Source organism: Trachypithecus francoisi, unplaced genomic scaffold (assembly GCF_009764315.1).
Source record: "Trachypithecus francoisi isolate TF-2019V2 unplaced genomic scaffold, Tfra_2.0 Lachesis_group4, whole genome shotgun sequence".
Lineage (NCBI taxonomy): Eukaryota > Metazoa > Chordata > Mammalia > Primates > Cercopithecidae > Trachypithecus > Trachypithecus francoisi.
Window position 1 is genome coordinate 109,916,456 of NW_022681469.1, and position 19,327 is coordinate 109,935,782.

General features: G+C 49.3%; 2 protein-coding genes across 4 annotated transcripts in view; one reads left to right on the forward strand and one right to left on the reverse strand.

Annotated features, from left to right (window-relative positions):
• Window positions 1–12,286, reverse strand: part of DNAAF5 (dynein axonemal assembly factor 5) — a 55,585-nt gene extending 43,299 nt beyond the window's left edge. The window contains exons 1-2 of the mRNA XM_033194639.1: window positions 11,649–12,286; window positions 9,131–9,315 (exon numbers count right to left, since the gene is read on the reverse strand). Of these exons, the coding sequence (XP_033050530.1) occupies window positions 9,131–9,315; window positions 11,649–12,243 (780 nt within the window). The 5' untranslated portion in view covers window positions 12,244–12,286. The remainder of the gene's footprint in view (window positions 1–9,130; window positions 9,316–11,648) is intronic.
• Window positions 11,318–19,327, forward strand: part of PRKAR1B (protein kinase cAMP-dependent type I regulatory subunit beta) — a 186,798-nt gene continuing 178,788 nt past the window's right edge. The window contains exon 1 of one of the 3 annotated variants that reach the window (XM_033194641.1): window positions 11,318–11,397. The gene's annotated coding sequence lies outside the window, so the exon portion shown is untranslated. Of the gene's footprint in view, window positions 11,398–11,417; window positions 11,475–11,628; window positions 11,755–19,327 lie in introns of those variants that run through there. The other 2 variants (XM_033194644.1, XM_033194643.1) reach the window with 2 other exon arrangements.

Consider the following 19,327-nt stretch of genomic DNA (forward strand, 5'->3'; position numbering starts at 1 on the left):
GCCTTCACAAGAAGGATGGGTACAAACAAGCCCAGACTGCAAAGATGACAGTAAATACCAAGCGACATCAACCGACAGCCACAAGCATCAGGAGCATCCAGGAAAACATGATTTCACCAAGTGAACTAAATAAGGCGCCGGTGACCAATCCTGGCGTGACGGGGATAGGTGACCCTTCAGACAGAAAACTCAAAACAGCTGCTTGAGGATGCCCAGCAAAATCCAAGATAACATGGAGAAGGAATTCAGAATCCTATCAGAGAAATGAACAAAGAGACTGAAATAATTAAAAAGCATCAAGCAGAAATTCTGGAGTTGGAAAATGCGATTGGCATACTGAAGAATGCATTGGAGCCTCTTAACAGCAGAACTGACTACGCAGAAGAAAGAACTAGTGAGCAGCTTGAAGACGGGCTATTTGAAAATACATAGAGACAAAAGAAAAAAGAATAGAAAGAATGAGGCACATGGACAAGATCTAGAAAATAGCCTCAAAGGGGCAAATCTAAGAGTTCCTGGCCTTCAAGAGCAGGTAGAAAGAGAGAAATTGGGGTAGAAAGTTTACTCAAAGGGATAATACCAAAGAATTTTCCAAACCTAGAAAAAGATACCAGCACTCAAGTACAAGAAGGCTACAGAACACCAACTGGATTTAACCCAATAAAACTACCTCAAGACATTTAACAATCAAACTCCCAAAGATCGAGGATGAAGAAAGGGTTCTAAAAGCAGCAAGAAAAAAAAAAAAAAATCACATACAACGTAGCTCCAGTATGCCTGGCAACGACCTCTCAGAAGAGACCTCACTGGCCAGGAGACAGTGGCGTGGCGTTTTTTTTTTTTTTTTTTTGAGACGGAGTCTCACTCTATTGCCCAGGCTGGAGTGCAGTGGCCGGATCTCAGCTCACTGCAAGCTCCACCTCCCGGGTTTACGCCATTCTCCTGCCTCAGCCTCCTGAGTAGCTGGGACTGCAGGCGCCCGCCACCTCGCCCGGCTAGATTTTTGTATTTTTTTAGTAGAGATGGGGTTTCACTGTGTTAGCCAGGATGGTCTTGATCTCCTGACCTCGTGATCCTCCCCTCTCAGCCTCCCAAAGTGCTGGGATTACAGGCTTGAGCCACCGCGCCCGGCCCAGCGTGGCGTATTTAAAGTGCTGAAGGAGAGGAAACTTTTACCCTCGTATATCCAGTGAAAAATCCTTCAAACAAGAGGGAGACAGACTTTCCTAGACAAACAAAAGCTGAGGAATTTCATCAACATCAGACCTGTCCTACAAGAAATGTTAAAGAGTGTTCTTCAATCTGAAAAATAAGGATGCTGAGCAGCAATAACAAATCATCTAAAAGGATACAACTCACTGGTAACAGTAAGCACACAGAAAAACACAGACTGTTGTAACACTGTAACTGTGGGGTGTAAACTATTCACACCCTGAGTAGAAAGACTAAAAGATGAGCCCATGAAAAATAACTAGCTGGCTGGGTGCGGTGGCTCACACCTGTAATCCCAGCACTTTGGGAGGCTGAGGCGGGCAGATCACCTGAGCTCAGGAGTTCAAGACAAGCCTGGCCAATATGGTGAAACCCCGTCTCTACTAAAAAATACAAAAATTAGCCGGGTGTGGTGGTGGATACCTGTAATCCCCGTTACTCAGCAGGGTGAGGCAGGAGAATCGCTTGAACCTGGGAGGTGGAGGTTGCAGTTAGCCAAGATGGCACCATTACACTCCAGCCTAGGTGACAGAGCAAGACTCCATCTCAAAAATACAACAATAAAAATAAATAAATGAATAAAAATAAAAATAACTACAATGACTTTTCAAGACAAGAATATAAAAACAACAAAAAGTTAAAAAGCAGAGGGGATAAAATTAAAGTGTAGAGTTTCTATTCATTTTTTTCTTTGCTGCTGGTTTGTTTTTACAATCAGTGTTCAGTTGCCATCAGTTTAAAATAATGGGTTATGTTATTTGCAAGCCTTGTGGTAACTCCAAATAAAAAACTCTACAATAGATACACAAAAACAAAAAGAAATTAAAACATATGAAAAAAAAAACAGAGAAAATCATCTCATAAAAAGGAAGACAGGAAGGCAAGAAGGAAGAGCAGACCACAAAACAACCAGAAAACAACAAAACCACAGGAATAAGTCCTTACTTATCAATAACAACATTGAATGTAAGCAGACTAAACTCTCCATTCAAAAGACAGAGTGGCTGGATGGGTAAGAAAACCAGGACCCAGCTATCTGTTGCCGACAAGAAACACACATTACCAAAAAGGCACATGTAGGTTGAAAATAAAGGGATGCAAAAAGATATTCTGTACAAATGGAAACCAAAAAAAGAGCAGGGATAGCTATACTTAGACAAAACAGATTTCAAGATGAAAACTATATTAAGAGACAAAAGTCATCATATAATGACAAAGGGGTCAACTCAGCAAGAGGACATAACTTTAAATATGTATTCACCCAACACTGGAATATCCAGATATATAAACCAAATATTGTCTGTTGAGACAGACTCCAACACAGTAACAGCTAGAGGCTTCAACGCCCCACTTCCAGTATTAGACAAATAATCCAGAGACAATATCAACAAAGAAACATTGGACTTAATCTGCGCTATAGACCTAATGCACCTAATAGATATTTACAGAATGCTGCATCCAACAGCTACATAATACACATTCTTCTCCTCAGCACATGGATCATTCTCAAGGATAGACCACATGTTAGGCCATGAAACAAGCCTTAAAACATGAAACTAGAAATTAATAACAAGAACTGTGGAAACTATACAAATATATCGAAATTAAATAATATGCTCCTGAATGACCAGTGGGTCAACGAAGAAATTAAGAAATTTTAAAAATTATTATTATTATTATTATTTTTTGAGACGGAGTCTTGCTCTGTCGCCCAGGCTGGAGTGCAGTGGCCGGATCTCAGCTCACTGCAAGCTCCGCCTCCCGGGTTTACGCCATTCTCCTGCCTCAGCCTCCCGAGTAGCTGGGACTACAGGCGCCTGCCACCTCACCCGGCTAGTTTTTTTATTTTTATTTTTTAGTAGAGATGGGGTTTCACCGTGTTAGCCAGGATGGTCTCGATCTCCTGACCTCGTGATCCGCCTGTCTTGGCCTCCCAAAGTGCTGGGATTACAGGCTTGAGCCACCGCACCCGGCCTAAAAAATTCTTAAATGAAAATGGAAACACAATATGCCAAAACAACAAAAGCAGCACTAAGAGGCAAGTGTGTAGCAATCAGCACCTACATCCAAAAAGCAGGCAACTTCAAAGAGCAACCTTACACTGCGTCGAAAAGAACTAGGAAAGCAAGAGCAAACCAAACCCAAAGTTAGTAGAATAAGAGCAGAAATAAATGAAATTGAAACAAAAAAATACAGAAGACAAACAAAATGAAAAGTTAGCTTTTTGAACAGATAAGCAAAATCAACACACCTTTAACCAGACTAAGAAAAAGAGAAGACCCAAGTAAATAAAATCAGATCAAAAAGGGGACATTACACAACTGATACTACAGAAATTCAAAGCATCATTAGAGACTGTGATCAACTATACCATAACAACACTGTGAGCAGCGACACCATAAGCAATGACACTGTGAGCAGCTACACCATGAGCAACTACAATACGAGCAACCACACCATAAGCAACTACAATATAAGCAATGACACCGTGAACAATTATACCATGAGCAACTACACTGTGAGCACTGACACCATAAGCAACTACAATATGAGCAACTACACCGTGAGCAAAACCGTGAGCACCGACACCATGAGCACTGACACCGTGAGCAACTGCACCATGAGCAACTGCACCGTGAGCACCAACACCATGAGCAACTACAGTACGAGCAACTACACCATGAGCAACACCACTGTGAGCAACTACACTGTGAGCACTGACATCATGAGCACTGACACCGTGAGCAACTGCACCGTGAGCAACTGCACCGTGAGCACCGACACCGTGAGCAACTACACCATGAGCAACTACGCCGTGAGCAACTACACCGTGAGCAACTACGCTGTGAGCAACTACACTGTGAGCAACTACACCGTGAGCAACTACGCCGTGAGCAACTACACCGTGAGCACTGACACCGTGAGCAACTGCACCACGAGCACTGACACCGTGAGCACCGACACCATGAGCACCAACACCGTGAGCAACTGCACTGTGAGCAACTACAGTATGAGCAACTACACCATGAGCACCGACACCGTGAGCAACTACAGTATGAGCACCGACACCATGAGCAACAACACCATGAGCAACTACACCGTGAGCAACTATATGCCAATAAATTGGAAAACCTAGAAGAAATGGATCAATTCCTAGACACACACAACCTACCAAGATTACATCATAAAGAAATCCAAACCTCGAACAGACCAGTAACAAGTAATGATATTGAAGCTGCAATGAAAAGCCACCCAGCAAAGAAAAGCCTGGGACCCAGTACTTCACTGTCAAATTTTATCAAACATTTAAAGAACCAATGTCACTCCTACTCAAACTATTCCAAGAAATAGAAGAGGAAGGAATACCTTCAAGCTTAATTTATGAGGACAGTACTACCCTAATACCAGAACCAGACAAAGATGCAATCGAAAAAGAAAACTACAGGACAATATCCCTGATGAATACTGATGCAAAATTTCCTCAACAAGGCAGTGTTTCAACAGCACATTAGAAAGATCATTCATCATGACCAAGTGGGATTTATTCCAGGTATGCAAGGATGGCTCAACATATATAAATCCAATAATGTGACACATCATATCAGCAGAATGAAGGACAAAAACTATGTGATTATTTCAATTGATGCAGAAAAAGCATAAAATTCAACATCTCTTCATGATAAAAATCCTCAAAAAAATGGGTATAGAAGGAACATACCTCAGCACAAAAAAAGCCATATACGAGACTCACAGCTAGTATCACACTGAATGGGGAAAAAACTCAAAGGCTTTCTTCTAAATCTGGAGCAAGACAAGGATGCTCGCTTTCACCACTGTTAGTCAACACAGTACTGGAAGCACTAGCTAGAACAATCAGAAGAGAAATAAAGAGAATCCAAATTGAAAAGCAAGAGAATTATCCTTGTTTGCAGATAATATAATCTTACATTTGGAAAAACCTAAAGACTCCACAAAAAAAAAAATTAGAACAGATAAACAAATTCAGTAAAGTTGCAGGATACAAAAATCACCAAACAAAAACCAGTAGCATTTCTACATGCCAACAGTGAACAAAACTGAAAAAGAAATCAAGAAAGTAATTCCATTTACAATAGCTACAAACAAAATAAGATATCTAGGAATTAACTTAACCAAAGAAGTGAAAGATCCCTACAATGCAAATTATAAAACACTAATGTGAGAAAACTGAAGAGGACACACACAAAAAATGGTAACATACTCCATGTTCATGGACTGGAAGAATCAATATTGTTAAAATGTCCATACTACCCAAAGCAATCTACAGACTCAATGTAATCCCTATCAAAATACCAATGACCTTCTTCACAGAAACAGAAAAAATAATCCTAAAATTTATATGGAACCTCAAAAGACCCTGAAGAGCCAAAGCCATCCTGAGCAAAAAACACGACAAAAACAAACAAACAAAAAACCGGAGGGATCACATTACCTGACTTCAATTTATACTACAGAGCTATAGCGACCAAAACAGCATAGCACTGGCATAAAAAATTTATACTACAGAACTACAGCAATCAAAACAGCATGGCACCGGCATAAAAACAGACACACAGACCGATGGAACAGAATAGAGAACCCGGAAATTAAATCCATATACTTACAGTGAACTCATTTTGACAAAGGTGCTAAGGACATACCTTGGGGAAAGGGCAGTTTCTTCAATAAATGGTGCTGGGAAAACTGGATATCCATATGCAGAAGAATGAAACTGGACCCCTATCTCTCGTCACGTACAAAAGTCAAATCAAAATGGATTAAACACCTCAATCTGAGACGTCAAACTATGAAACCACTACAAGAAAACATTGGGGAAACTCTCTGGGACACGGTCTGGACAAAGGTTTCTTGAGTAAAATGCCCAAAGCACAGGCCACCAAAGAAGGAATGGGTAAATGGGATCATATCAAGTTAAAAAGCTTCTGCACAGCAAAGAAAACCATCAACAGTGAGGAGATGACCCACAGGATGGGAGAAAACAGCTGCACAAATACCCATCAGAAAAGGGACTCACAACCAGAATCCATAAGGTGCTCAAACTCAATAGAAAAAAATCTAATAACCCGATTTAAAAATGGACAGATCTGAATAGACATTTATCAAAAGAAGGCATACAAATGACGAACAGGTACTTGGCAGGAACGTGACAAACACTCATCTCTGAAAAGCTGTCCGTGCAGCCCCAGCCTCTCCTGTAACATCCGATGTTGCTGGAAGGTCCTCTTGACAAGAACAGGTCTGGTGGTCTCACCAGCGGCACACATCGAGCAGGAAAACTGCAGCAAAGCTGAGCAGCTGCCGACTGCAGGCCTGGCGACAACCAGGGCACCCTTGCAGGGGGAAGTCCATAAGCCACCCACCTAAGGGCGGCACAAGGCAGTTTGTTCAGGGCCTGCTTCACAACTGCACGGCCATACGTCCGTCCTGCCTGCCTCGCCGGCGTTCTGGATGCCGTCAGTGTCCTGGCTGGGAGCTCCAGTCATGTGCACGTGGGGAGATGCAGTAGCCCCTGCCGCAGTGGGACACCCCCCCTTTCCACAACTTTAGACACCACTGTCCCGGGGCCTAGGGCTCCAGGGCGGCTAGACCACCCACGTCCTGACCTTGCTCTGAGGCTCGCCTGGCTGTGCTATCTGAGCAAGCTCTGAGGTCTCTGAGCCTCGTAAGGGGGAGATGAAGTTATTTCTGGGCCCTTCCAGTGAAGTTGAGTGATTTAAGCGGAGTCTAGCAGGCTGCTGAAGGTTTCCTACAAGTCAGAAGGCAGTCAGGACCTTCTGTGCAGAGGGCATGGGGTCCCAGGGCTCCAATCCCTGGGTTGTTGAGGAGCTCAAGGTGTCTGCAAGGAGCGCACAGTGAGCTCCAGGATGGGGTCCCAGGGCTGATCAGAGTAAAAGGGACAGCACCCGACTCCACATGAAACTCACATGAAGGGCCGTGCAGGGTCTCTGCTAATAGGATGTAAACCCCACTGGGAAGAAATGGGCCATGCTGGAAGAATTGTCTTGGGCCACACGTAAAATAACACTAACACTAATGATAACTGACGGGCTAAAAGAAAAAAAAAAAAATCACAAAAAAAATCATAACATTCTAAGAAAGTTTATGAATTGGTGCTGGGCAGCATTCAAAGCCGTCCTAGGCAGCACGTGGCCCGCAGGCCGCAGGTTGGACAAGCTTGCTTCAGATCAACTATGTGATGTCAGCTTTCTAACAGCTACTGATACAGAGTAGGCGGTTTATGCATAGCTACCAATACAGTTATAACATGTATAGACAGCTATCGACACGTAGTAACGGTATTTTTACAGTTACGGTATAGTTACGCTGAGTTACACTGTCTGAAGCTAGCTAGAGAGTTCCAGTATTTACAGAGAGTGCTCCACAGAGTTCCAGTATTTATAGACAGCTATCGATACAGTGACGGTATTTTTAGACAGTGATGGTATTTTTAGACAGTGACGGTATTTTTAGACAGTGACGGTACATTACACCGACAGCTATCGGCTATGGAGCTTCAGTATGCACACAGAGCTCTCCATAGAGTCATCACACTGTTTTGAGGAATAAGACTTGGCCCATGACACAGACACCACGTTCCTTGCAGGCCATACTCTGCCTCGGGCTTAAGAAAGGAGGGAGAGAAAAACCAGCCAGCCACCTGCACTTCTCATTGGGCTCTGTTCTTGCCCTGGCCCCCTGAACTGCCCTCTGCAGCCCAAGTATTTAGTCATTGCCAGAAGTGCCTGCTGCCAAGTGCCAGGCACCATGGACACTGACCCCACACTGTGCCCACTTTCTCCCCTAATGTGCTCAGGGGCCCTCTGTGCTGCCTGGTGCTGAACCCACACCAGCTCCAGGAGGGGCCGGCCAGCATACATGGTGACTCAACTTCCGCTGGCCTGACGAGACCAAGGGGGTGAACGAAGGCTCCTGGTGGGAAAGGGTCCCCCTGTGTCTCTGCGCACAGCCCCAAGGCAGCCACACTGCAGCTGGGGGGAGAGAGCCCGAGAATGAAGCCTGGCCATGGAGGCAAAGCAGGGGCATCCTGGGCAGGTGCTGTGTCACACCTACAGCCGGGACTACGGCTGGACCCCAGCAGCACAGACGAGGGAGCAAGTCAGGGCTTCCATCCCGGCCCCAGAATACCCGAGTGACTCTTCAACTCACCACCTTCATGCCATTTCCCATCAGGAAACCTACCTCTGCAAGGCTGAAACCTGCAGCCATGCGTGGTGAAGAAGCCAGACACAAAAGATCACACGTCTCACTACGCTGACAGGTAACTCAGACACAGAAAGATCAGAGGTCACTCAGCTTCCCTGTTGGCCACAGTGTGTGGCGTTTTAGCAAGTCACTGGGGCCTCAGATCCAAGACATGCCCTCCCAGCCAGGTTCTGCCAGCAGTAAAGCCGATACTCAGTCCCATCTGTAGGACTCCTGCCTGCCTGCCTGCCCGTCTCTTGGTGGGTTCCAAAGCCCAACAACATAATTATCCCCAACAAACCAACCCCGACTGTACTCTTTTCCCAGGCCAGGTCCACCAACCACGGTGGCTTTTCAGGAAAGTGCATCTTGATGGATGGGAGCACTAAGGAAGCTCCTGCAACTGCTGAAGCACACACCGTGTCTAAGAGACAATAACTACACAAGCCATCCTTTCTCACACCCTTGGAATTCATAACACCAAACATTAAAACAGTTCAGCTGTCTCCTAGTTTTTCCAAGATGTGAATAGGAACATCCTGTGAGTAGGAATAATGAAAGGACATTTGGTGCATGCAGCATTCTGAAAAAAGAACAAGTGCGTTAGTTAAAAAGAGCACGTCAGCCCGCCTGTGGTGGAGAGAGGAACAGACTGTCCGGGAGAAACACCAGTTACCTGCGGGACGTCATCAAACAGTCGCTGAGCAAAATGGGAAAGCACGTCGTCCACGGACTTCCCGTTGCCAAACTGGATCACCGCACCTGTGGCTTCGACGGCGGCCACACGGACCTTCCAGTGCTGGTGGGAGATGGTCTGCATCAGGGGCCCGATCAGAGACTCCGACTGCATGTGGAAGTGGTCTGAGGGACAGGGAGGCCCCCAGTTACCAGAGCGGCTCCCACACGCCTTGCCCAGCTCTGTGGGCTTCCAGAGGACAGCTGCCCGCCTGTGAGCTCCTCACCTCCCTTCCTCTTCCCCTCCAGGTCCCTGCTGCAGGAACAGTAAACAACCCAGGCTGCCAAACAGAGCTCTGTACCGCCCAGCACAGGAAGAGGCTCAGGGACAAGTGTCCCACCTTGATGACACCTGTGCAACCCAGGGGGCTTAGAGGGACCAGCAGGGAAAGGCTGGGGGTGCAACCCCATTGTGGCTGAAGATGGGAGAGCCTGGACCTGCTGAAGCCAAGGTGGAGGCCTGAGGGGGACACTGGAGGCCACAGGAAAGAAGCCGAGCCCAGAGGACAGCGGGGAGGCTGCACTCCCAGCCCCAACTGAGACCAGTCCCCAGGCTCCTCCAGGAAGCTGGGCCAGAACCACTCCAGGCAAAGCCACTGCACTTCCTATTTGTAAAGTCCCCGCAGAAAGTCAGAACAAGAGGTGGCGGGCGCCTGTAATCCCAGCTACTTGGGAGGCTGAGGCAGGAGAATCGCTTGAACTCAGGAGGCGGAGGTTGCAGTGAGCAGAGATCACCCCATTGCACTCCAGCCTGGGAGACAGAGTGAAACTCTGTCTCCAAGAAAAAAAAAAAAAAGTCAGAACCAAAGGGTCTCTGGCATTCACACTGCCTCTTGCCTCAGCTCTGCACTACTTGGGGCTTGTCTGGGAAATGGCCATTCCAATGAGACTTTGGGTGAGCTCTTCAACCTCTCTGCCACTGCCCAGTGTGACCGAGGCCAGTGGCGAGGCCCCCCACCCAGGGGAGAGGAGGGCCAGAGGTGCAGGAGATAAGGGGATGCTCCAGGCAGAGGCACAGTCCCTCACCCCACAGCAACCAGTGAGCACATACCCCGGCAGGCTGTGCTCGGGGCAGGGGCACAGGCAGGCATGGTGCTGTCCTATGGAACTTACGGTCCAGGGAGGGAACGTGGCAAGGCCGGGAGGAGCTCCCTGGAGGAAGCAGGAGCACCCGTGGGGCTGATGCACAGACGGGGTAGGGAAGTGGTTGAGGGCTGAAGAGAAATACATTAAATGCCAGGAATTCTCAATGGCCATGTCCAGCCCAAGGCTCTTCCCTGAGCTCCACAGGAGTTCTGGACCATGTGAAATCCAAAGTTAACCAACGTGGAAATCTCGCCATTTCCCCAAGTCCAGCTTTTCCTTTACTGCCGGAACCTCTTCTCCACGCAGCTGCAGTGATCTTTTAAGAACCTGAACTCGGGTCTACTACTCCTATTGACACCCCCTGCACTTCCCACTACATTCAAACCATCACGGGATATCACTGGGACGGCCTGAGCTGGCCAGATCTCTCACTGCTTTCTTGCTCCCTATCGCCCACGGATTTATAGCATCGGTGTTCCCCCCTCTGGAAAGCCTTCCCGCCAGCAGGAAGCCGGCGCCTGCTATCATTCCACATCCCAGCCAGAGGAGGGAAAGGGCAAGGCCCTGCAGGAATGGCCAGTTAAGGAAACAGAACGACCGCATCAGATCAGAGCTCTAAAAATGATGCGGAACGTTATAAAGTGGAGGGGAGAAGCGGCCTCCTTCCATTTAGGACAGTGGTCCAAACCAGAGAGGGAAGGCAGTGGAGTAGGATGAATGGGACAGAAAGTGAAACGACCAGAGCAGAGTCTCAAAGCGTGTCTCCTCAACCAGATGCAAGTCCTGCAAGCCCCCAGAGGGAAGGAAAGGAGGCAGCTATCGGGGCACACCCCACCCCAAACCGCTTAACAGGAATTTCCGCGGTGGTTTCCAGGGATCTGGATAGGACAGCTGGCTCGTGGGCCTGGGTGAGGGGGCTCAGGCAGGGAGGAGGGTGGGGGTTGAGGGTCGCGGGACGGCGGGATGCAAAGAGGCGGACCGCAGAGTATAGGCAGGTGGAGGGGGCACAGGGAGCAGGCAGGTAGGGGCGGGGCTTGGGGCGTGGAGGGTGGAGGCAGGGAGCGGACACGGGGGTGAGGTGAGTGAGGGCCAAGCAGGAGCAGGTGGCCGCGCAGGCAACAGGTACGTGGGCGTAGAGGGCAAGGGAGCGGGTGAAGGGCGCGTTGGTGGCGGGACGTGAGGCAGGGGACGCAGTGGTGGTGAGAGGAGGGGGCCGGGCGGGGGGCTTTGGGGCAGGCGGGTGGGGGACGCGGGGCATGGTGGGGGCCGGGATATTGGGGGTGGGGCCGAGCCGCGGGGATTGTGAGAGGGGCCGTGGAGGTGGAGGTGGGGGTGAGAGTGTGGGGTGTGGGAGCGGGGCCCGGGGTGCTCACCGGGCGTGGCCTGCGCCAGGGCGGCGGCGCAGCTGCAGCTCTCGCGGCGCACGGCGGCGAAGGGGTCCAGCAGGGAGCAGCGCAGCGCGCGCAGGGCGTCGTCCAGGTGGGGCGCGAGCGCGGCGCCACACAGGTCCACGGCCAGACCCAGCAACTGCACGAGCGCCAAGCGCAGCTCCTCGCAGGCCTCGGGCGGGCGGCGCGCGGGCTCGGGGCCGGCCAAGCGCGCGGCGAGCGCGGGCAGCAGGCGCGGCAGGGCATCGCGGGGCCGCGCGGCGCGGCGCAGGCCCAGACCCAGCAGGTGCACTGCCAGCGCGCGGCAGCCCTCGGCGGGGTCGCTCAGGCAGCGTAGCAGGCGCGGCAGCAGCAGGCGCGCCCAGGGGCCCTGGAAAGCGGTGGGGTCGGCGGCAGGGCCCGGCTCCTCCAGCGCGCGCCGCAGGGCCTCCAAGGCGCGCCGCCGGCCCGGTTTGCTGTCGGCCTCCAGCCCCGGCAGCAGGCGGCTCAGGGCGCGGCTCAGCTCTGCTGCCTCCGCCATCTCGGCCCCTTCGGCCGGGTGTGAGGCCGCCACGGCCTCCGCCACCCCCGGCGCCGCCATCTTGCTCGCGTCGCCGGTCACTAAGGGGAACGGCGCTTTCGCGACGCTCGGCGCGGATTACGGCAGCACTTCCGGTCCGCGCTGGGGCGGGGCGCCGGGCTCCTTCCTCCCTGCAGGTGCGCACGTGGGTCTGGGCCCTGCTCCCACCGTGCTCGCCTGCTGTCCCGCGCTGTCGCAGGAGCCCCCGCCAGCCGGCCTGCTGGGCCTTACCCTGTCCCCATTGCGCAGATGGGAAGGGTCTCGGGAGGGTGCAGCTCGCCTGGGATGCGGGCCCCGGGCTATAGGCCTGGGCCTGCCCCTAGGGAAGCCTGCCCTGCGGCCTGGAGTGCTTGGAGAAGGAACCTGGGTGCCCTGCATCGGTCCAGGGTAGCCGGGAAACCCCTTTCTGAGCCGTGTAGAGCCCCTCTGGCTTTGGGAAGGTCCGTTCCAGGAGGGAAGGGCGCTGGTTCTGTGGACTGGATCCCCCCTGTGGTGTAAGACGGGTTCCTGGTCTGGGCTTCACGTGCAGCCTGTGATTTGATCTCAGGTGTAGCCGCCCAATAGGTTCGCCTTACTCACTGCCCAGGTAGAGCCAATTTATCAAGACAGGGGAATTTCAATAGAGAGTTTAATGCATGCAGAAACCGGCTAAACAACACCAGAGCTTTATTACTCAAAGCAGGTTCTGAAATTCCTGAGACGGGTCATTTAAGGATAATTAGGCAGGTAGGGGGCCAGGGAGAGGGCAGTGCTGATTGGTGATTGGTCGGGTTGGAGATGAAACAGTGGAGCGTCAAAGTTGATTCTCTTGCTGTCTTCTGTTCCCGGGTGGGATCACAGAACTGGTTGAGCCAGATTAGGGGTGTGGGTGGTGGCAACTGGTGCATCAGAATGCAGAGCCTGAAAAATATCTCGAGCACCAATCTTAGAGTTTACAATAGTGATGTTATCCTAAGGAGCAATCCGGGAGGTTTGGGATCTTGTGGCCTCTAGCTGCATAACTCAAACCACAATTTCTAATCTTGTGGCCCATGTCTTAGTCTTACAAAGGCATTCTGGTCCCCAGGCAAGAAGGAGGTTGGCTTCAGGAAAGGGCTGTTATCATCTCTGTTTCAAAGTTAAACTATAAACTAAGTTCCTCCTAAAGTGAGCTTGGTCTACTCCCAAGAAATAACAAGGCAGCTTGGAAATTAAAAGCAAGACAGTGTTTCACAGTAGTGACCTTGAGTATGGACTTGAGTGGAGACAGAGGTGCCCAAACAGCTTGGCAGCGGAGTTAGTGCAAGCCCAGCCTGGAACGGGAATTTGACAGCACTCACTGCAAACCAGGAGTCCCCAAGTCTGGTTAGCCAGGCACTTCTCATCCGTGACCGTGCACTGAGTTTTCTAAAAGCAGAATGTGTGTAATTTTAGGACTGAACGTCAAGTTTGACCTTTTTTGTTGTTGATCTTCGTGTTGCAGAATGGTGGTGTTCATCAGTACCTCTTTATTTATTTATTTATTTTTGAGATGGAGTCTTGCTCTGTCGCCCAGGCTGGGGTGCAGTGGCGCGTTCTCTGCTCCCTGCAAGCTCTGCCTCCCAGGTTCACGCCATTCTCCTGCCTCTGCCTCCCGAGTAGCTGGGACTACAGGTGCCCATCACCACTCCTGGCTAATTTTTTTGTATTTTTAGTAGAGACGGGGTTTCACCGTGTTAGCCAGGATGGTCTCGATCTCCTGACCTCATGATCCACTGGCCTCGGCCTCCCAAAGTGCTGGGATTACAGGTGTGAGCCACAACGCCCAGCCCATCAGGACCTCTTAAATGTTGTTATGTAGCATATTCAGTAACTTTCTTCATTCATTGTTTCCTCCAACAGGCATTTGTTTGACCAGGCACTATCTGTAACACATGGGACAGGATGACAATGATGTAGCAACTGGCCAGGGTCCCTGCTTTCCCAGATCTTATCTTGCAGGATGAGATAGCCCTTAATGGAAAGACAAATTAATATGTGTTTAACCACAGTGGTCCTGGGAGAATGAGTGTCAAGCGATGTTGAACTAGACTTGTAAGGCTTCCCTGAACAAATGGTGGCAGAGGCAAAATATGAAGAATAAGTAAACATGGTATATTAGTCCGTTTCCATGCTGCTAATAAAGACATAGCTGAGACTGGGTAATTTATACAGGAAAAGGTTTAGTGGACTCAGAGTTCCACATGGCTGGGGAGGCCTCACAATCATGGCCGAAGGCAAGAAGGAGCAAGTCACATCTTACATGGATGGCAGCAGGCAAAGAGAGACAGAGGGCTGGTGCAGGAAACTCCCCTTATAAAACCGTCAGATCTTGTGAGACTTATTCACTATCATGAGAACAGCACAGGAGGGACCCACCCCCATTATTCAGTTCCTCCCATTGGGTCCTTCCCACAACATGTGGGAATTGTGGGAGCTACAATTCAAGATGAGATTTGGGTGGGGACACAGCCACACCACATCACATAGCCAGGTGAAAGGTGGGCATAGGGGACGGGGAGTTGTTGTAGAGAGAGGAAATAGCATGAGCAAAGGCCTCATGGGTGATGATATGGGCTGAATGGTGTCTCCCCAAAATTCACGTGCTGAAGTCCTAACCCCCATACCTCAGGATGTGACCCTGTTTGGAGACAAGGCATTTGGAGACATGGTCTTTGTAGATGTGATTGAGGTGAGATGAAGTCATCAGGTTGGGCACTCATCCAGTGTGACTGCTGTCCTCATAAAAGGAGAAATTTTGGAGACGTGCATACAGGGAGAACACAGTATGAGCACGAAGAGGGACCTCAGGAGGAGCCATCCCTGCTGACACCCTGATCTTGAGAAACCAGTTTCTCTCGTTCAGCCACCCAGCCTGGGGTGCTTTGTTATGGCAGCCCCAGGTAGCAAACGGAGGGAGGCTGACACCGCTCACGGGAGCAGGCAGGGCGTGAGCAGATGGGTGGCGCCTGGCCATGGCGGTCTTTGTCCTAAAGCATGGGGGACTAAGGATTTCACGGTGGGAGCATTGGCAAGATCGAGTCTGCATTTTTCAAGGACCCCTTTGGCTTCTTTTGAACGGATTGGTCAGGAGCCCTTGGAAGGCTGTGGCAGCGATGAAGTCGAGAAATAATAAGCACTTTACAGTGGTGGGACTTCACTTTTCCTTGCTCCTCCCATTGAAATACAGCAAAATACCCTGCACATGACTCAGCAGGTGACGAGGAAAGGAGCTTGAGAGTTGACAGCAAGACAGATGGGCTAGAGACCTCTGGACTGGAGGAACAGGAAGGTGGTGGGTCCCCTGGGTTTTCTTTTTCTCTCATGCATTCCTGCACTAGTCCCCAGGGAAGCCTGCAGCCCAGAACAGCCAACAGGCACAGACGGAAATTCTCCAAGGAAAGCCTCCTCTCTCTGGCCAAAGCCCTGGAAAAGGGGACACCCAACCGAGACTCAGAGGGTAGCTACCACTTCCACTCCACAGTCTGCTTTCAGGGCCGATTTTAAAGCCACTGCAGGTGCATTAACCTGTGCTGCACAACTGTGGTTCCAGTGGACAGTCTGCACGGCACAGGTAGTGTCAGAGGAGCCTGAAGTCTGCCCTTCCTCTCATAGCACAAACAGACCCAGAATGAGCATGTTCTGTCTTGACACAGAAAAACGTAGCCCAGTGACACCAGGTGGCCCAGGGAGGTACCTTTCACCCCTGCAGGTGCCACCAATGGGAAATGAGTAGCAGCCCCAGGAAGGCCAGAAGAATAAAGCAGACCAGGAGGGCCCAGGGCTCTGAAGACAAAACTGTTGTTAGAATGACAGGCCGCAAAAATAGGCCGAAATCTACACCCTGAACCTGAACAGAGCAACTGTCTGCTAAAGTAGGTTAAAGTAGGACCAGGAGTCTGCAAACATTGTAACCCAAATGTCCAGGATACATCTGGAAATCACTTGTCATACCAAGAACCAGGAAAGCCACAATCTGACCATGGTAAGGTAACGGATGTGAATTCCATATAGGTCACATATTAGAATCATCTGCCAAAAATTTTAAAGCAGTCATAAGAACCAGGCCAGGCGTGGTGGCTCATGCCTGTAATCCCAGCACTTTGTGAGGCCAAGGCAGGCGGATCACCTGAGGTCAGGAGTTCAAAACCAGCCTGGCCAACATGGTAAAACCCCATCTCTACTAAAAAATAAAAAAATTAGCCAGGTGTGGTAGCGGGTACCTGGAATCCCAGCTACTCAGGGAGGCTGAGGCACGAGAATTGCCTGAACCCAGGAGATGGAGGTTGCAGTAAGCTGAGATCATGCCACTGCACTCCAACCTGGGTGACAGAGCAAGACTCCATCTCAAAAAAAAAAAAAAAAAAATGCTGAAGACTCCCCCAATTCAATGAAAAACAAAAATCCACAGATTCCCGAACTGAACAAGCCTTCGTAGGATAAGCCCTCCAAAAACCCATAGTAAGACACATCACCACAATTAAACTATTAAACTCCTGGAAACTAAAGACAGAGGGAGGAAAAATACTAACTGCCAGAGAGAAATGATGTCTTGCCTAGAGAGGAACACCAGTTTGAATGAAGGCAGATTTCTTAACCAAAACCACAAAAGTCCAGAAGGAAGTGAGGTGCCATTGTTCAACTGTACAGGGGAAAGAGCTGTTGACTGTGAGTCCTCTACCCAGCAAAACTATCCTTCAGGAATGGAGGAGGAGTAAAGATATTCTCAGACAGGCAAACTAATAGAATTTATTGCTAGCAGACCTACCTTTAAGGAATGCCTAAAGGATACCCTGTAACCAGAAAGATATTTTTTTTTTTTCTTTTTGAGACGGAGTTTTGCTCTTGTTGCCCAGGCTGGAGTGCAATGGCACGATTTTGGCTCACTGCAACCTCTGCCTCCCAGGTTCAAGCAGTTCTTCTGCCTCAGCCTCCCGAGTAGCTGGGATTACAGGCATGTGCCACCATGTCCGAGTAATTTATTTTTAGTAGCGACAGGGTTTCTCCATGTTGGTCAGGCTGGTCTTGAACTCCTGACCTCAGGTGATCTGCCTGCCTCGGCCTCCCAAAGTGCTGGGATTACAGGCGTGAGCCACCGCGCCTGGCCCAGAAAGATAATTTTAACAGAAGAGGGCTGGGGCCTCCAGAAAGTTGAGAACAATGGAGTGGATAAAAATAGAAGTAAATGTCACTGACCATCTTTCACCTCAGGAGTTTCTTTAATCATATTTGATGGTTGAAGCAAAAATTACAACACCAATGTGGTGTGTGATGTATGTGGAGGAAATATCTACAACCAGGTATTTAACAGTGAGAAGAATTAGGGACTTAAGTGGAAGGAAGTCCTGCACTCCCTTAAGTGGAAGGGAATTCTACACTCCCTTCAGGTGGTAAATCATAGATGCTGATAGACTGATGAGTTGTATGTGTATGTGGTGATATCCTTAAAAACATAACGTGACTTTGGGAGGCCGAGACGGGCGGATCACGAGGTCAGGAGATCGAGACCATCCTGGCTAACACGGTGAAACCCCGTCTCTACTAAAAATACAAAAACTAGCCAGGCGAGGTGGCGGGCGCCTGTAGTCCCAGCAACTCGGGAGGCTGAGGCAGGAGAATGGCGTAAACCCGGGAGGCGGAGCTTGCAGTGAGCTGAGATCTGGCCACTGCACTCCAGTCCGGGCGACAGAGCGAGACTCCGCCTCATAAAAAAAAAAAACAAAAAAATGTGGAATTCTAAAAAACCTTCAAGTATCCCACAGTAAAGCATGAGAGAACAAACACAGATGATTAAATGGCAAGTATAAGCCCTAATATATCACTAATTTAAATGTAAATGGCCTAAACACAACAATTAGAAGACAGAGGTTCGCCAAATGGATGCAAAGCCTGACCCAACTATATGATGTCTACAATATGCTGAAGCTCACTTCAAACACAACATAGGCAGATTGAAAGTAAAAGGATGGCAAAAGTGTATCATGTAAACATTAATTTTAAAAAGCAGGATTGGCTGTTGAAATTCCTTGGGAAAAAGAGGGACATTACATAATGATGAAAGAACTCAGTGGGACGATACAGCAATCCCAAATGTGTATACAGCAACCAACAGACTTTCAACATGTGTAAAGCAGAAACTGACAGAACTGAAAGGAGAAAGAGAGAAAGCTGCTGTTGTATTTGACAACTTCAGCCTGTAACTCAGCAGCTGCTAGAATAACTAGGCAGACAGTCATCAAGGTATAGCAGAGCAACACCATCAACCAACAGATCTAACTGACGTTTACAGAACAAACTGCTCAACAATCACAGAATTCACATTCTTTTCTAGTGTCCTCAGAACATAGACCAAGATAGACCATATCCTGGGCCATAAGGCAAACCTTAGCAAATGTAAAAGACTTGCACCGAGGGCCGGAGGCGGTGGCTCACGCTTGTAATCCCAGCACTTTGGGAGGCCGAGGCAGGCGGATCACCTGAGGTCAGGAGTTCAAGACCAGCCTGACCAATATGGTGAAACCCCATCTCTACTGTAATACAAAAAATTAGCTGTGCATGGTGGTACATCCTGTAATCCCAGCTACTCAAGAGGCTGAGGCAGGAGAATCACTTGAACCCAGGAGGTAGAGGTTGAAGTGAGCCGAGATTGCGCCATTGCACTCCAGCCTGGGCAACAAGAATGAAACTCCCTCTCCAAAAAAAAAAAAGACTTGCACAGAATGCCCTCTCTGACAATAATGGAATCAAATGTACCATCAGTAGCAGACAGCAGGAAAATCTTCACATGTGGAGATTAGACAATTATTCTACTCAGAAATGGAAACAATTGCTACATGCAACAACTTGGACGAACCTCTAAAAGATGATGTAGATGAAAACCAGTCCCAAAGGGATATTTTGTGGTATTGTTTGTATGACATCCATAAAGTAACAGAGATGGGGAACAGATGACTGATCTCTAGGGGCTAGGGATGGGGTGGCGTGATTATTAAGGGTCACCAGGAGGGAGCCTTGTGGTGCTGGTGCAATTAAGTACCTGGATTGTGGTGGCATCTCCGTGAATACCCAGCGGGGTCATGACCTCTCTCCTTTCCCAAGACACACTGCC